The following is a 16310-nucleotide window of genomic DNA, read 5'->3' as shown; positions in this document are numbered from 1 at the left end:
GGAAAGGGGAAATGGTCTGGAATTCAAAAGACAAGTTCTAATCTTGGCCAAGTAACTTACTTGGGAAAGTTACCTAAATTCTTTGTAACTTCAAAATGAAAATAGTGGATAACTGTAGAAATGATTATTAGAGACATGACAGAGTAGAAAAACTTCATGGGGTACCTGGGTGGCTCAGTCACTAGAGCAGCTGCCTTAGGTTCAGGTCCTAGTCCCATGGTCCTGGGATTGAGCCCCGCATTGTGCTCCCTGCTTGGCAGAGAGCCTGCTTCTCTCTCTCCCTCTGCCTGCTCCTCTGCCTACTTGTGCTCTCTCTTTGTCAAACAAACAAATAAAATCTTAAAAAAAAAAAACAACTTCATGTTGAGGGTTGGGAGACTGGACTGAAATTAGAAGAAACTATCATTAATCAGTGATGTCATTCTATGGATGAATGTGTTTGCTGTGTTGTGTTGCTGTGTTGTAATAACTCTGTAACCACTAATGTTAATGTAGTTACTACATTAACACTGAATTGTCTTGGGCTCCATTTCCATCCACTCTGAATAATAAAAATTATTATTTATAATAATAATTATTATTATATAATTATGTAATTATTATTATATCTCTTATGAAGGGGCAACTCCCTCTAAGAACTGTGCAAGGAACTTCTCTCATTCATTATCTCATTTAATCTAACAATGCTCTCATTAAGCCCATGAAACACAGGAAGCTCAGGAAGGTTAAGCAACTTGTCCCATGTCACTCAGCTCATTAGCTGAAGAGCTAAGATTTGACCCAAGTCTTCTATCATCAGAGTCCAAGCTCTTACCACCATTTTCCTAAATAAGTTCAGTATCCTTGAAGCCCTTCTTTATGTAAACATGTAGAGATGTTTCTTAGGTCTGCTGGGACCTCCAAATAATTTCTCAGAGCCTACTATGGAAAAACATGGCCACTGAACCAGTCTCATTTACCTCTCTAAGTATCAGTTTATCAAACAAAGAAAGAAGAATTTAAATTAGATAAAGTCATGTTTCCTTCTGGTCACAAAATGTGAGATGTTAAAATGCATATTAGAAGCTCACAGTATATTTTTGAAAAATATTTTTTCATTCTCCTAAGAATATAACTTTCTTCCTGCTTTTTAAATTTCCTTTTCCTGCAACTAGAATGTGTATCACTCTTACTTATACTTTGCCTTTTAACAGCTGGGAAGACAATGAGAGCAAAATCCTTTGAAAATTAGCTGCTTCTCAGGATGCAGAAGAAAACTCAACTCTATGATTAGAGTATTACATTGGGAAGAGAAATAGGTAAAACCAAATACTCTCTCTTATGTAACTAAAACTACTTAGAAATGGGTTTAGCAGCATTTCCCTAGTTAGGAAAAAGGATATACACAGCATTCTATGTACTACCCACAACATTCTCTTAATCCATAATTATAATGTCTTTAAGTAGCTAGGGCTTCCCTGGGTATCTCTCACCAGTAGGGCAAGCTCAGAGGAAGCAATCTCCTCTCCCACCTACCCAGCCTATCTCTCTTCCTCTCCGCTTCTCTAAGACCACCCCTTAGTTTAGCTTTTTTCTTTTCCCTCTCTCTCCTGCATGTAGAGACCTCCTTCAAACAAGATCAAAGCTCAATTTCCCTTTCAGGATTTTTACTACTATACCTGCTTACTGTCACAAATAAGGTATTTCCACTCCATGAAAATCATTTTTATCTCTAAATACAAACTAGTCTCACTGTATAAGAACCAAGTCAGTGAAAGACTGATAAAGGCATTTATCTAAACAGCAATATAGGATTGAACGGACTTTGATCTCAAAAGTTTTTTTCTTACGATGATAAGGTTGACATCTGTATATGAGATAGATTATTTTGAGTCTCATGAGATCCATCCAAGATTCTAACTCACCAAAAATTGTATTTGAGATAAAATGCACAACAGAATTCTCAGTAACTCCTGTAGGCAGCATGTATTTACAGAGGATGAAGGGAGGAAAAGATGAATAAAACCATGTTCTAATTTTCAAGCAGGTGGGAGTCGAATAGTCAAGATAAAATATGTATAATAAGTTTTTACACTATATATTACTGGTAACTTCCATTAAAAAAGGTAAGAAGTCTTTGTAAACTTAGAGAAATAAGAATTCTAACTGGAGGGGTTCCTGGGTGACTCTGTTGGTTAAGTGTCTAACTCGTGATCTCAGGCTCCTGAGATCAAGTCCTGCATCAGGCTCTATGTTGAGTGTGGAGCCTGCTTAAGATTCTTTCTCTCCCTCTGCCCCTCCCCCCACTCATGCTCTTGCTCTCTTGAAGAAGAAGAAGAAGGAGGAGGAGGAGGAGAGTGAATTCTAACTGCAGATATCAGGGAGGCATCTTAAAGGAAGTGGTACTTTGATTAGTCCCTAAGGGAGAGTCAGGAAACATGAACTTGTGGGGGTTGAAGACACAAAATCACTTGAAAAATGCCTAAAAGAGGACTTAAGTGTTTTCAAGCAGAGTAACATCATCAAATGTTTTGAATATTGAAATTTCAGTGCAATAGAAAGAATTAACAGCTAATGAAATGTTTCTCAAGAAAAGTAAAATATGATAAAGTGGTATATCAAATTAGAAAAAAAATCAGTGGAAATTTAATACTTCAAAAAAATTCTTTCCTAGCTCTATCACTACCCAAGCAGCAGTACCTTTGCCAACCATCAACTCCCATGCATATCTAGAGCATATATTTAGATTTCTAAAACTCTTTTTTTTTTAAGATTTTATTTATTTATTTGATAGAGAACACAAGTAGGCAGAGAGGCAGGCAGAGAAAGACGGGGGAAGCAGGCTCCCCGCTGAGCAGGGAGCCCGACGTGGGGCTCGATCCCAGGACCCTGAGATCATGACCTGAGCCGAAGGCAGAGGCTTTAACCCACTGAGCCACCCAGACGCCCCTAGATTTCTAAAACTCTTCCTGGTGAAAGAAATCAATTCCTTGGACAGTAGTTGATTAGATGTCTTAGATCAGGAAAAATCAAGATGGCTATGGAACATATAAATATATGATATAAAGCAAAAATACTTCCAGAGAGTTTTAAAGTAATATGAAAAGACAAAAGATCACCATAATAAGACTTCTAGTGGCCATGCCATGGCTACTTGAATAGCAAAAGGAAAGCCATTCAGTAAGTAATTAAAATTAATTGATAGACTTAGAGTGTATTATGCTAAGAGAAATAAGTCAGACAGAGAAAGACAAATACCATATGATTTCACCACTTGTATGTGGAATCTAAAAAACAAAATAAATGAACAAAAAACCAAAAAAGCAGAAACAGACCCATAACAGAGAATAACCTGGTGGTTGCCAGAGAGGAAGGGGTCGGGGGATAGGCAATGTGGGTAAAAGGGAGTAGGAGATACACACTCCGGTTATGGAATGAATAAGTCACAAGGATGAATGATACAGCATAAGGAATATAGTCAATGATATTATAATAGCATTATAAGATGACTAATGGTAGCTATACTTGCAGTGAGCATAGTATAATGTATAGACTTGTTAAATCACTATGTCATACTTGAAACTAATGTAGCATTGTGTCAATAAAAAATAAAAAAATTTTTAATTAAAAAAATTTGAGTCTATAACAGTACCTAAAGGAGAAAAGTTACTGTAGTGTATAAAAAAGTGGTTATAATAGAAAATAAGTGTGAATAAAATAGTATGTACTCAATATTTAATTAATTTTAATTTGAAGAAGAGTGTTAACATACCTGGACATCTAGTTCTTTGGTTAAGTATGTGTTCATTTATTAAAGAATGATAAATATTCTTTCTATATCTAAGTAGGAAGGAGCTAACAAAAAATTGTGAATAAAATAATCCTTCCTAGAAAAAGTAAGAATTATACCAACAATAGCAGTAAAGTATTAGGAACTATGAAACACACATAAATGAAGATGAAAGCAAGTCAGAAGTGAAAGAATGCTGGTAGTTGCATGCAAGTTGGAAGATTACACAACTCTGCATTCCATTGTCATAGAAGAGATGAGCTAAAAGAGGTGTAATAAGAACACAGATTTGTTATCTCATCTTTTATGAGATGAAGCCTCTAGGGTGCCCTCCTAAATATGACAAGATACCAAAAAGGCAGGCATATATTTCTAATACCTCTAATAGACCAGCTCCATATTCAAGAGCAATAGGGCAGAGGTGCCTGGGTGGCTCAGTCAGCTAAGCATCTGCCTTTGGCTCAGGTCATGATCCCAGGGTCCTAGCTAGGATCAAGCCCTGAAAAGGGCTCCCGGCTTAGTGCAGAGTCTGCCTCTCCCTCTGCCCCTCTACCCCGGCTTGTGCGCTCTCTCTCTCTCTCTCTCAAATAAGTAAAATCTTTTAAAAAGAGAGAGACAGAAAGAGAGAGAGAGAGATAGGCCAATAGTTAATGTAAAGCCGATCCCACCAAGTCCAAGGAACAAATCATTCTGGAGAAAACATACGGTGTTAAGGAAAAGCAACCTGTAAGGCATAAATTTTTAAAAATATATACATAATCATCTAACAAGCAAAGTCCCAAAAGAGATCCCAACCAGGTGATCAGCAATTCTCATTTGAAACAACTTTAGACAAGAACCAGGACCCATAATCCTAACAAAGAACAAAGTCGCAATAATCACAAATATGTCATCTTTGGAAATAAGTATTATTTCTCTTTTGGAACCAGTAAAATTATTAAAATTTTAATTCTTATGAAAGGTATGAAAATAGTATGTATGAAAGGTGTGAAAAGGAAGGTATGAAAATAAGCATTACTGTTAACCTCAGAGAAGATTTATATAACTGGTACAGGAATCCTCAGAAAATGAAAAAATAGAGAAAAATGAAAAAAATCTACAATATTGCTATTTAGAATGGGTTTAAGCATAGTTACATGTTCTGAAAAAATTGTATTTGTGCATGTTTTTTCTGCAGTTTAAAAGAAACCATGGTACTTTTTAACATTCATAACATTATTCCTAGTTTTTGTATTAAATATCTGAGTTTAATAAACTAAGCAGTAGACAGAAAAAACACTATTGAATGCTCATTATGCATTAAATTATCACATTAAAAAAAGGTCACACACATTTACTAAATGACTTAAGCTCTGGTAAGTTAGCAGTGACTAATACCATATGACTAATGCAGATTCCAATGGAAAGGCAGGAGCATGCTTGTTTCCTAAGTGTCATGAGCAACATGAATGCATAGAAATTTATCCAAAAGCCCACCAAGCATAGCCTCAGTCCTTTTTTGGTAAATCAAAACTGAACTCTTAAACCAAATATGAATAAAGAATGAGAAAACTTTCATTCTATGCATAAAATCTATGGATATAATGTGATTTGGCCAAAACTACAAGTATGACAAAAACATAAATTAAACATTCAGAGTAATCAAAGATGTGTTCCCCCCCCCAGAGATATTAATCTGGATGAAAAGGGGATCAAGGGATCATTCACACAATGAGCACTTGGTCCAGGAAGAATCTTGGAAATGACAAAAAATAGAAATGGAGAAAACTGATGAGTTTTTTAATTATTATTGAGATATTATTGACATATAACATTGTATTAGTTCTAGGTGCACATCTAAAAAATTCATAATGTAATAATTTGTAAATTTTAAGTCTATTATCCAGAAAAGAGATTTAGATATTATGGCCAGGTGAGACACAAAGAATCTCTATATAACCAGTGTGTAAATTTCAATAAAATGATTTTAAAATTACTAATTCTAAAGAAATATAATTAGAAGTTGAAAATACAGTCCCTCATCATTTCTTACCTTCCCAGATTTGAGCTCAATGGTGATCACGCACTTTGTTTGACCCACCATACAGGTTGTGGTCCCTGACACAGAGAGAAGTTCATCCATCAGGTTCACACCATCTTTCTTGAGCACAGCCACTGTTGTGTTAAATGTGACCCGCCAAAAGACCCTGACATCTTCAAAGGCCCTAGGAACAAAGTAAAACCCATGCAAATATGTCTAATGCAGAATGTGATATCACTGTGCTTAAGTGTACTTCTTCCTCCCAAAGCACAGCACTTCTGGGACCACTGATAAAGCTGAAAATAACCAGTTCTTCTCATTACTGTTAAGAAATTAATGCCAGCGTTTATGTGGCATTCTTCCACTACACTCTATTCAATACTAAGTTATTTCTTAAACTACTATGTATCAAGGCAAACAAATAATACTTTTCTGCCTACTATGTCTATTGTGTACCAGAAATATGAAAAAAAAAAAATTAGAGAGTACCCCTGCCTTCAAGTAAATGTTCTTCACTTGTTGAGAATTCTTCTAAAGGAAACACACTACTACTAGAAATGGTTGTTATTACAAAAATAAAAGGCAGGGGATGACCTATGTTTCCAGAGAATTTATGTTCAAAATGGAAAAGGACATTTATCTCCGTGTACTTGGTTATATACCAGATGCACATCTGTGATGAGCATTTGGAAGATGGGTACTGTTAGAGTATTAAGTTGCAAGCAAAATTTTGGTACTTCCAAGTTTCCCTAACATTAAACAGTTACATAGGCAGAGCAATCAGAGAATAGTAGATAAGCTGAAGTGAAGACTTACATAAGCTGACATCTGTATGGTACTTTATGAAGTACAAAACATTCAAGGTGGCCCTAGGTTATACTCATTAACCAAGTGTGTTAAATTCAAAGAAGAAGAATGAAAGCAAACAAAACAAAACCCAAAAACAAAACCCCCCAAAAATGAGAGCATCTGAACACTGACATACCAAATTCCATGCAACGTTCTATTAGCATTTCACCCTTTCTTTTACCATTTTATGAATCCAAATTAGATACTGTACAGACACATAGGATGTTACATCTTCTACATGCATATCAACATACCTGTTGGGTTGCCTTGTGACAGTAAGATGCAGTCTGTTTTTATCCGAACCTTCACCCAGCTCCAGTCCACTCTGGGACTCCTCACTGAATCCTACGATGCCATTGTGAAGATCACTCCCTGAGAAGAAAAATGGAGGGTTATAATGTACTAAAGACTTTAAAACATCTCCAGGGCTTCACTCTTCTTTCCAGCTCAGATGGTATAAAAGTGAGAAATTACAAGTGAGGAGGGGGAGTTACAATTTTTAAAGATCTTTACTAAAAATAGAGTAGAATCGAAATTATAATATCAAAGTGGCTAACCCTTGGAGAACATTAGACTGGAAGAAAGAAAACATCAAGTCCTACTCCCCACACTGACATACATGCTCCTCTCTCTCTGATGAAACTACTTTATATTTGATAGTCCTTTACATTTTACATATGGGGACTGTTTAAAGTTATTATATCCTACTGGACTAGCTATGATTTTATTTATGGCTGTATCCTCAGTATCAAGAGCAGTATCCAGCGTATTTTAAGTGTTCAATGAATATTTACTGAATAACGAACTCCATTTAACTGACTTACACTCCCTATAAAAGCATTCATGTTATGCATTTCGTTATCTGCCCCAGAGAAAAACAGAATGTTAATGAGCTTCCAAGCATCCCTGACTAAAAGAAACACCTCTGAGCAACATTTCGGGTTACATGCACTATCATACTACAAATCATGTTTAAACTGGAATAAGCCTAGGGCCCACACTACACTGAAATGGTCACTCCAAATCTTTGCCAGCACATAAGCTATCTTCTCAGACTAGAGAAATGCCAGTACATAGTTCCTGCTGCTTTCCATTGCCCAATGGCCCAGTTTTGCTAAGTGATCCTAAAAGCAATGATTCCCAAAGCCACAAGCTTTAAATTTGTACCCATCACTGCGAAACCTGACTGCTAATCTTCCAAGGAGATGGAACCTCGGAAGTTAGGGATCAAGATAAGGAAATAGAAAACTGCCTAATGGTCCTGTTGGGGGAGAGCCAACAGTCACCAGCCTCTATTCTGCAGGTCCAAAGTTTGAGTCAATGTGGAGCCTATTAATTAGGGACCATATTTTCCCGGTGTCTCATGTGTGCCTTGTTTCCGCATGAGAGCCCATCGTGATCCTCACCCATTCATCACTACGATCACTTCTCAGCCCTGCATCAGAACCTGCCATCACCTTTTTCCCTCAGCAGCAGTTGTTTCCTTGTCATTTTGGTGGTCTTTTGGTCTCTCCAAATAGATTATAAACGTCTCACAAGCACAAGCATTTTCTTTTCCAGTGTGATAGCATTTAGCAGGGTTCTATGAACAAAATACTCCCCTTACCACACCTACAAGAGTAACTTTGATGTCAAATTTCTAGTAAGATGAATCAGGACTTCTAATGCACTAATGATCAAGCCCAAAACTAATTACATTATTTTCTCCTGATATTATTTTAGAAGTTTGTTCTAAAATCTAAATGTGCAAAGACTATGAAGATTAGCTAAAGATAAGAGGAATGGGAAAAATTAATGATGTGGTCGGAAGGGAAATACTATGATAAAAAGCAGGAGAGGAAAAGACAAATAAGGAAACATGGACTAATATGACCATGCAAATGTACTGTAGATGTTACCGGGTAAACTATATCATGTGACATTAAGAGGTAGGTAAGGAGTCAATCATTTGCTATCTGTGTGTCATCAATGTACTTTATGTAGGGAAGGTAAACATTAGAGTACCTGCATCATCAAGGCTCAACTGAGTGACTGCCTAGAGAGTTAGACTGGGATTTATCTGGGATAGCAAGGAGCTCTAACAACATTTTGGCTGGTCTGTGCCTCTGCCAAACTAGTTGCTAAACATTTTGACTGTCATCCCTGGTCACATTCAAATAATTATAATTAAATATCTATGTCATGGAGTGGAAGAGGAGGTTGTTGAGTGTCAAAATAATTTTAATAGAAAAATATAGATGGCATTAAGCTAATGTAAATCAAAACCAGTAAATAACTTGGTGAATAGCATTTGGATTTATAAGATTCAATAAATTGGAGGAATAGGAATAAATAACAATTCTGACTGGTGGAAATTTGTTGGGTAACATAAAGGGGATGATGCTGGCTATAAAAGGAAGTCACACAATTGAAAAATTAGGACTGAATTATTACTGAATTGCTAAAATACAGTAAAAATTCTAGGAGGAGGAATCAAATCCTAAAAGTGGACCATAAAGATGTATATTCTAATATTTTCCTTTTATAAAAGAGAAGGATAAAGAGTAGATACTAAATGATTTCATTGAGTCTCCCAATTGATAGTTGATTTGGCCATAAATAGAGGCTTAATGACATTTAGTTTTCTTTTCACTACATTATTTTATCATGGTGTCAACTGAAACTGTAAAGAACTATATAAAATTGATAAATGCTTATAGAAAAAGAACAGAGTAGGTAAGAATCATAAGATGGACTTGTCAATACTCTAATTAGTATAAGGTAATGGCAAGCTGAGCTAAACCACGGTAAGAAAATACAGTATGATTTCAGATGAAAACTACAAACTATAACTGAAAACTTTTTAGAAGATGCACAAGGAATTCTTTAAAAAAATCACTAAATTTTTAAACTATTATAATACATACACCCAATGTTTAAAAAAAAGGCTATATAAACGGCATTGGTTCGAATGGAGAACAACAAAAAAATAGTTTTGTTTTGTTTTTTTTAAGATTTTATTTATTTATTTGACAGACAGAGATCACAAGTAGGCAGAGAGGCAGGCAGAGAGAGAGGAAGGGAAGCAGGCTCCCTGCTGAGCAGAGAGTCCGATGCGGGGCTCGATCCCAGGACCCCGGGATCATGACCTGAGCCGAAGGCAGAGGCTTAACCCACTGAGCCACCCAGGCACTCCCCAAAAAATAGTTTTAATCTATCTCCCAACATAAAGGAAGAATTTCCTAGTAATGAGACTTAGATTTGGGGGATGGATTATTGAAAGTGGTTTGGAAATTCAGAATGAGGTTTCAGAACAGGATAGCCAATCATGTGTTTGGATGATTAAATTAAATATTTTCCAGAGGAAGAACACAGACTTATGCATTCTTAAGATCTTCCCTATATTGTGAAAGTATAAATGTTACAGATTGTTTAATTGGCTCAGAGCTAAGTGACATCTACAGTCCATTAAATTCTAGCTTGGCGCCTCAGAACGACATCATGAGTTCATGTTATGGCTCTATGCCACAAGAAAACAATGTTTAATGAGTAACTATGAGTGATTCAAGTAATTCACCCTCTCAAATTAAATTTAAGACAGAATACTATTATTACAAATTCTGTAGTACAAGCACATTTTTATGTCCATTACTCCAGAAATATACCTGTAATAATGATCCTGGCAAAAGCTGCAAATCCATTGTCATCTTTCCCCTTCACAATCTGTGCTCCCCCTTGAGGGTCTGTGAGAAACACATAGAAGAATTCTTGCCCCTCAGGCTCATCATCATCCAAAATCTGAACCAATACTTTACGCTCTCCTTCTCCATCTACAAACATCAGGATAAGAGTTTGTTCTTCAAAATCTTCTTCTTCAGTAGCCCATGTTAGGTTGGAAATTCCATAGCTATCATGAAAGGGCAAAGCATTTGGTTCCTTCTGAGCAGATCTTTCACCAAAAGTTTTAACTGTTATAGTGACATTGCCCGTAGACCCACCAGTTCTTCTAATAAGAACTTCTGCAGCATTAAGTGTACCATTTTTCACCTCTTCTTCAACATAAACAATAGGTGGCCCAAGACTAAAGATTCCATGGATGGAAACATTTGCAGTCACAGTGCCCACATCAGGCTTCTCAGACAAGGCAGATGTATCCAGAACGGTGACAAGTTTCTCAGGGATGGCAGATACACCAGCCACCTCAGTAATAACGGCAATCATTTCAGTGGGCTGTGGAACAGCCGTTATCTTGGTTGTGTCAGGGTATGTGGTTGAGAAGTCAGTTGCTGCGGGAATGAGAGCTGTGTTAACTGCTACAGCCACAGTTGTCTTAGGGAAAGAAACATCCATTCCTGCCGGGTCATCATTATCCAATATTGTGATCAATGCCACGCTAAAATCTAGATTGAGGCGTGGTCTCCAACTGGCATCAAACTTTTGTAATCCTGTCATTTCTACTGAAGTTAGATTAATGTAAAAAATTTCTTCTTCCTCGGGAAGCTGGTCATTAATAATGATTATTTCAAAATCCACCTCAGGTTGGAATTTTTGAAAAAGCAATTCCCCATTTTTAACAGGCTCAAAGTCTTCCACAGGCTTTGCACTTCCCGCAGCTGTTTGATAGGAAACTTTAACAAGATCACCATGGAAGCCAAACAGTCTTTGGACATATAATCTGATCATCTGTGTATCCTCTGACACCATGACATTTCTAGAACTAGGGGAAAATTGAAAGACTCCCATGGGTTCAATTTCAGCAAAGGTGAAACCTGATCTGGAAAAAACAAAACAAAACATGAAAGAACTGATAAAAAATAGGAATACCATTGTAGAGATTCTTTTTCAAATATTTATTTATTTATTTATTTATTTATTTTTTTAAAGATTTTATTTATTTGTTTGACAGAGAGAGATCACAAGTAGATGGAGAGGCAGGGAGAGAGAGAGAGAGGGAAGCAGGCTTCCTGCTGAGCAGAGAGCCCGATGTGGGACTCGATCCCAGGACCCCGAGATCATGACCTGAGCCGAAGGCAGTGGCTTAACCCACTGAGCCACCCAGGCGCCCTCTTTTTCAAATATTTAAAGTGCTTCTCATGAGGGCATCTTAAGGATGGCATGCCCTTTAAAAGTTCCCAAAACTCTTCTTACTTATCAATGATTATACCAGAACACCTGAAATGTAATAACAGAAGCTGGGGGACAAGCCTCACACGTTGAAGCACAGTGAAGAGCTTCTAGGTCTCTGGTCTGTTTCTCCAGTTTATACCAGAGAAGCTCTCTGAAGAATCTGAAATATCGGGCTCTCTCTTAGGATCAGTACACAGAGAGCCAAAAAATTTAAGATCTGTGGATGTCAGCCAGATTTCTTATCTACTGCATAGAAATAGTTGTCCCTATTTGGTATAAAATCCTCGCTTCTTCCAGGTGGCCAGTAATGAAACTATTATCTCACATAATTGTTGCTAAAATTTTACATACAAATTTGAAGAAACATCCATGATTGAGTGATTTATCCTTAGCTTTTCACTATGGAGTTTTGCTGGGAGTTAACAGCTTTGCCAGAGCTAGCACAGGTGGCCCATCAACAGAATTCAGGCCACAGACATGCTTTCTTTCACTGACAGGTTGTTTTTTGCTTTTTTTTTTTTTTAAATGTTCTTAATGTTCTTTAATCCTTTAGGGAGGACACCCCAAAGCCATCACTCTCTATTGTCAAGTACCCATCACTCAACACATAGCACAGTGGTGGTTAAGAGTTCAGACAGTAGAAGGCAACCTGGATTCAAATCATGGTCCCAACCTTATTAGCTGTGTGGGTCAATTATGTATCTGTGAGTCCTTTCTTCATCTAATGGGACTACTAATAGTATCCATGCCATATGGCTATTGGGAAGAGTAATAGTAAACACATATATACATACTAAATACATATAAACACATATAGCACACATATACACATATAAATTATATATGTACATATGAATATTTTATATACACATAAAACTTATTATATATATGTATGTGTGTGTGTGCATGTATGTGTGTGTGTATATATATATATGTGTATATATATATATATGTGTGTGTGTGTGTATATATATATATGTGCATATATATATATATATATATGTGTATATATATATATATAAAAATTTAAAAGCAATGCCTGGTCTAGGATAAGCACGACAAAACTGTTAACTGTTGCTGTTGTTAAAGGCATTTAAATTTGTTACCCAGCAATACATTATGTGGCCAAACATTTTTTAATTGGCATATGTATAATCTAAAACTATATTTGATTTGTCAATCAATATCTCCTACAATTAAACATATATACAAACATACTTGAACACATTGGTGTTGCCTGCGCTCTTCCCCTATTTTCCAAGTAAGTAAATGAAGAACAGAAAGATCAAGTAACTTTCCCAAAGTCACACAGCAAGTAAGTAGCAGAGCCAGGACTAAATCCATGACTCTACCTCTAAGGTCTTCCCTCTGCTGTTTTGATCAAGCCCATCCCAGGTATGAGAAAAGTAAATTGCTTTTGTCTGGGACATATTTATCTGCAAATATACCGATTTAAATTAAACTCAAAAGAGCCACTGGTACAAGTCACATTGTAACCCTGGTATAATGTTGATGCTTATTCTCAATCCCTTGGGAAAATTAGGTGTATTTCAGCAGATGCTTAGAAACACAGACTCCTTTAATAATAGGTGACTTTGCTATCACAATTGGAGATGTTATTCCAGATTTATGTGGCGACCAACACAACTGAAAGAGAGGTCAGAGAGAACATTCTTCATAGCAAGCAGTGGGTGGTGGCTCTACGAAAGTTGGCCTCCCTCCGTGGCATCTTTGGCATACAGGCCACATGTAGCTCTGACACTAAAACTGTTCTTGCTGCTGCTTCAGGGAAAGCAATCCTTGTGTCTTCTTCTGTTTCAACAGATAAATTCCCAATTATTTCCCAGAGACTGTGTTGGTTGAGAATCAAGCCGATCTTACCGAAGTCGAGCCCCACCAGGGGCACTGCTCTGTACTCCTGAGAGATGAAGAACAAAGGCCTCTGGCTGACCAGGACTGGGAAATGTCCATAGCAAGATTCCTTTCCTTTGTTCTCCATGGGAAAATGAAAGGCTCCCTGAACAGGAATAGGAGAAGGAAAGCAGAGTATTATTTCTGAGTTCTTACACTGGGATTCAACTCTTAAAGATGTACTAAAATAGAGTCTTTTCCAGAATTCTGTGACTGTCCACAAAAGGTAACACATTTAAAAAGTTGGGGAGAGAGGTATGTGAACTGAAAGAAAGATCCCTACACCAAAATTTTGCCTTAACTCCTTGTCTCTTCTATGGAGTAGAGGTCATGTCATCTAACATGTACATCTCACTGACCCTCCCAGAGCTAACAGGATAATAAAAACACAAAGGAGATGAAGCCACAGCTGCTCCATTGTCAGAAATATTCAGGTGAACACATAAATGACCACAAAGGCATACCTTTTTTTTTTAAATTATTATTGTACGGGCCACATTAGGTTTTTAGGACTACTTTTAACAAACTCCTTCTATATCAACAGAGAAATCAATCAGCTTAGTGATCACTATATCCAGGTGACATATGAAGTTTTTAATTTGACTGAATCAAGTTTCTCATTTTTACCAAGTAGACTGTGGAACTCTGATCACTAAAATATGGGAGGACTGTATTAGGAAACAAAGAGTTCATTATCCAAAGTAAGGACAAATGAAGAAAATTAGTGGTCAATCACACATCTATCTACGTTCTATAGGGAAGACCTTAGCAAAGCAACAACTCACCTAGTTTTGGGGTCATGTTGCCAACAGCAATGAATTCGGGGATTTCTAACCCAGGAGCATATCCAGCCACCCAGGCAACCATGAGAGAGCCATACGTGCCTCTCCTAGAAATCACAACTTGGCTTGTTCCCGCAGTCATGTCCGTGAGTGGAAAAGCAGTAGATTCAAATCCAACCTGAGGAAAAACATGCTTGAAATATTTTATTTCTCCCTAAAGTTTCCTGTTTTCTGAAGAGTGGGTTAAAAGTCAACTTTCTCTTTGTTTACATGACATACTTTCTTGTTTTAAAATATATTCAATTAGAGGAGCAAAATGGCAGAGGAGTAGAAGACCTAAATTTCATCTGCTCCCAGGAATTCAGCTAGTTATCAAACCATTCTGAATACCTACAAACTCAACAGGAGACTAAAGAAAAGAATAGCAGCAATTCTATGAACAGAAAAGCAACCACTTTCTGGAAGGTAGGATGTGTGGAGAAGTGAATCCAAGGTGATATACGAGAAGGTAGAGCGCAAGGGGGAGGGGCCTGCTTCCCAGCAAGTGATAGAGCAGTGGAACACAAAATCAGAACTTTTTGAAGTCAGCTGTGCTGAGGGATGTTGTTCCAGTGGCTAAGCTGGGGGTGGAACCCTTGCTGGGACAGTGTGGTCTCAGGACCCTGGGGGTCACAGAAAGACTGGGGGTACCTGAGTGTGGCAGAGCCCCCAGGTATTGGAGCAGGGAAACTGGCCACAGAGACATTGCTGAGGAGTGGGCTCTCAGCTTGGGTTTGCCATAAATCATGATCTGAGGCATATTCGGGCCACTACTCTTCCAGCAGGGACCCAACAAGTGGCAGATCCAGGGAGACTCCCCTTCCTCCCCCAGGAGGAACAGCACAGGAGCACACCACAGGAATCTGCTGTGTTTGGAAACCCCAAAAGGGGTCGTATACCAGAGACAGAAACATTCAGTCACAGTCCGAGTGAGAATGGAGTGCGGCCAGAGACCTGGGACACAGGAGTGATTGACTGCTTTTCTCTGAGGGGTCACTGAGGAGTGGGGCTCTGAGCTCTCAGCTCCTCTGGGGCCAGAGATTGGGAAGCCTCCATTTTGATTCCTGTCCTCCAAAGCTGTATGAAAATCTTTCAGGAAACAAAAACCACCAAGAGCGAACCTCAGATTACTTAGCCTGGCCCCTGACAAGGGCAGTGCAATTCTGCCTTGGGCAAAGACATTTGAGAATCACTTCAACAGGCCTCTCCCCCAGAAGATCAGCAAGAACATCCCACCAAGACCGAGTTCACCAATCAATGAGAACTGCAAAACTTCAGAACTATGGGAATACAGTACATAGAATTCATGGTTTTTTTCACAAGATACTTTAGTCTCTCAAAGTTAATTTTTTAAATTTTTTTATTTAAAAAAAATCAATCAGCTTAGTGATTTTTTTTATTTTTTTATTTAAAAAAATTTTTTTTAATTTTTTCTTCTCTCCTTTTTCAAGTAACATCTTACCAACTCCTTTTTAAAAATCTTTTGTAATTTTCATTTTTAGAGTCACATTCTATACCTTCATTGTATTTAACCTTATTTTTTGTATATATATAAATTTTTCATTCTTTAAAATTTGGGGATTTCTAACAGACCAAAATATACCCTAAATCTTTTGTATGGCTTTGTTCTAGTCTCCTGCCTGATCACATTCTTTTTTTTTTTTTTCTAAATTTTTTTCTTTCCTTTTTCAACCAACTTCTTATCAATTCCTTTTTTAAAAATCTTTTTTAATTTTCATCTTTAGTCATATTCCATCCCTTCATTGTATTTACCCTTATTTGTGTGTGTGTGTGTGTGTGTGTGTGTGTGTGCGTGTTTTCTTTCTTTAAAATT

The 16310-nt window shown here is 37.3% G+C and overlaps 1 protein-coding gene across 1 annotated transcript in view; it reads right to left on the bottom strand.

The window, feature by feature from the left end:
* ADGRV1 (adhesion G protein-coupled receptor V1) overlaps positions 1-16310 on the bottom strand; it is a 548798-nt gene that overhangs the window by 320421 nt on the left and 212067 nt on the right. The window contains exons 73-77 of the mRNA XM_047730885.1: positions 14441-14615; positions 13626-13761; positions 10283-11391; positions 6893-7010; positions 5802-5973 (exon numbers count right to left, since the gene is read on the bottom strand). Coding sequence (XP_047586841.1) covers positions 5802-5973; positions 6893-7010; positions 10283-11391; positions 13626-13761; positions 14441-14615 — 1710 coding nt within the window. The remainder of the gene's footprint in view (positions 1-5801; positions 5974-6892; positions 7011-10282; positions 11392-13625; positions 13762-14440; positions 14616-16310) is intronic.

The sequence above is a fragment of the Lutra lutra genome, chromosome 5, assembly GCF_902655055.1.
Source record: "Lutra lutra chromosome 5, mLutLut1.2, whole genome shotgun sequence".
Lineage (NCBI taxonomy): Eukaryota > Metazoa > Chordata > Mammalia > Carnivora > Mustelidae > Lutra > Lutra lutra.
Note: the sequence above shows the minus strand (reverse complement) of the source record. Positions and strands in the feature narration are given on the sequence as shown.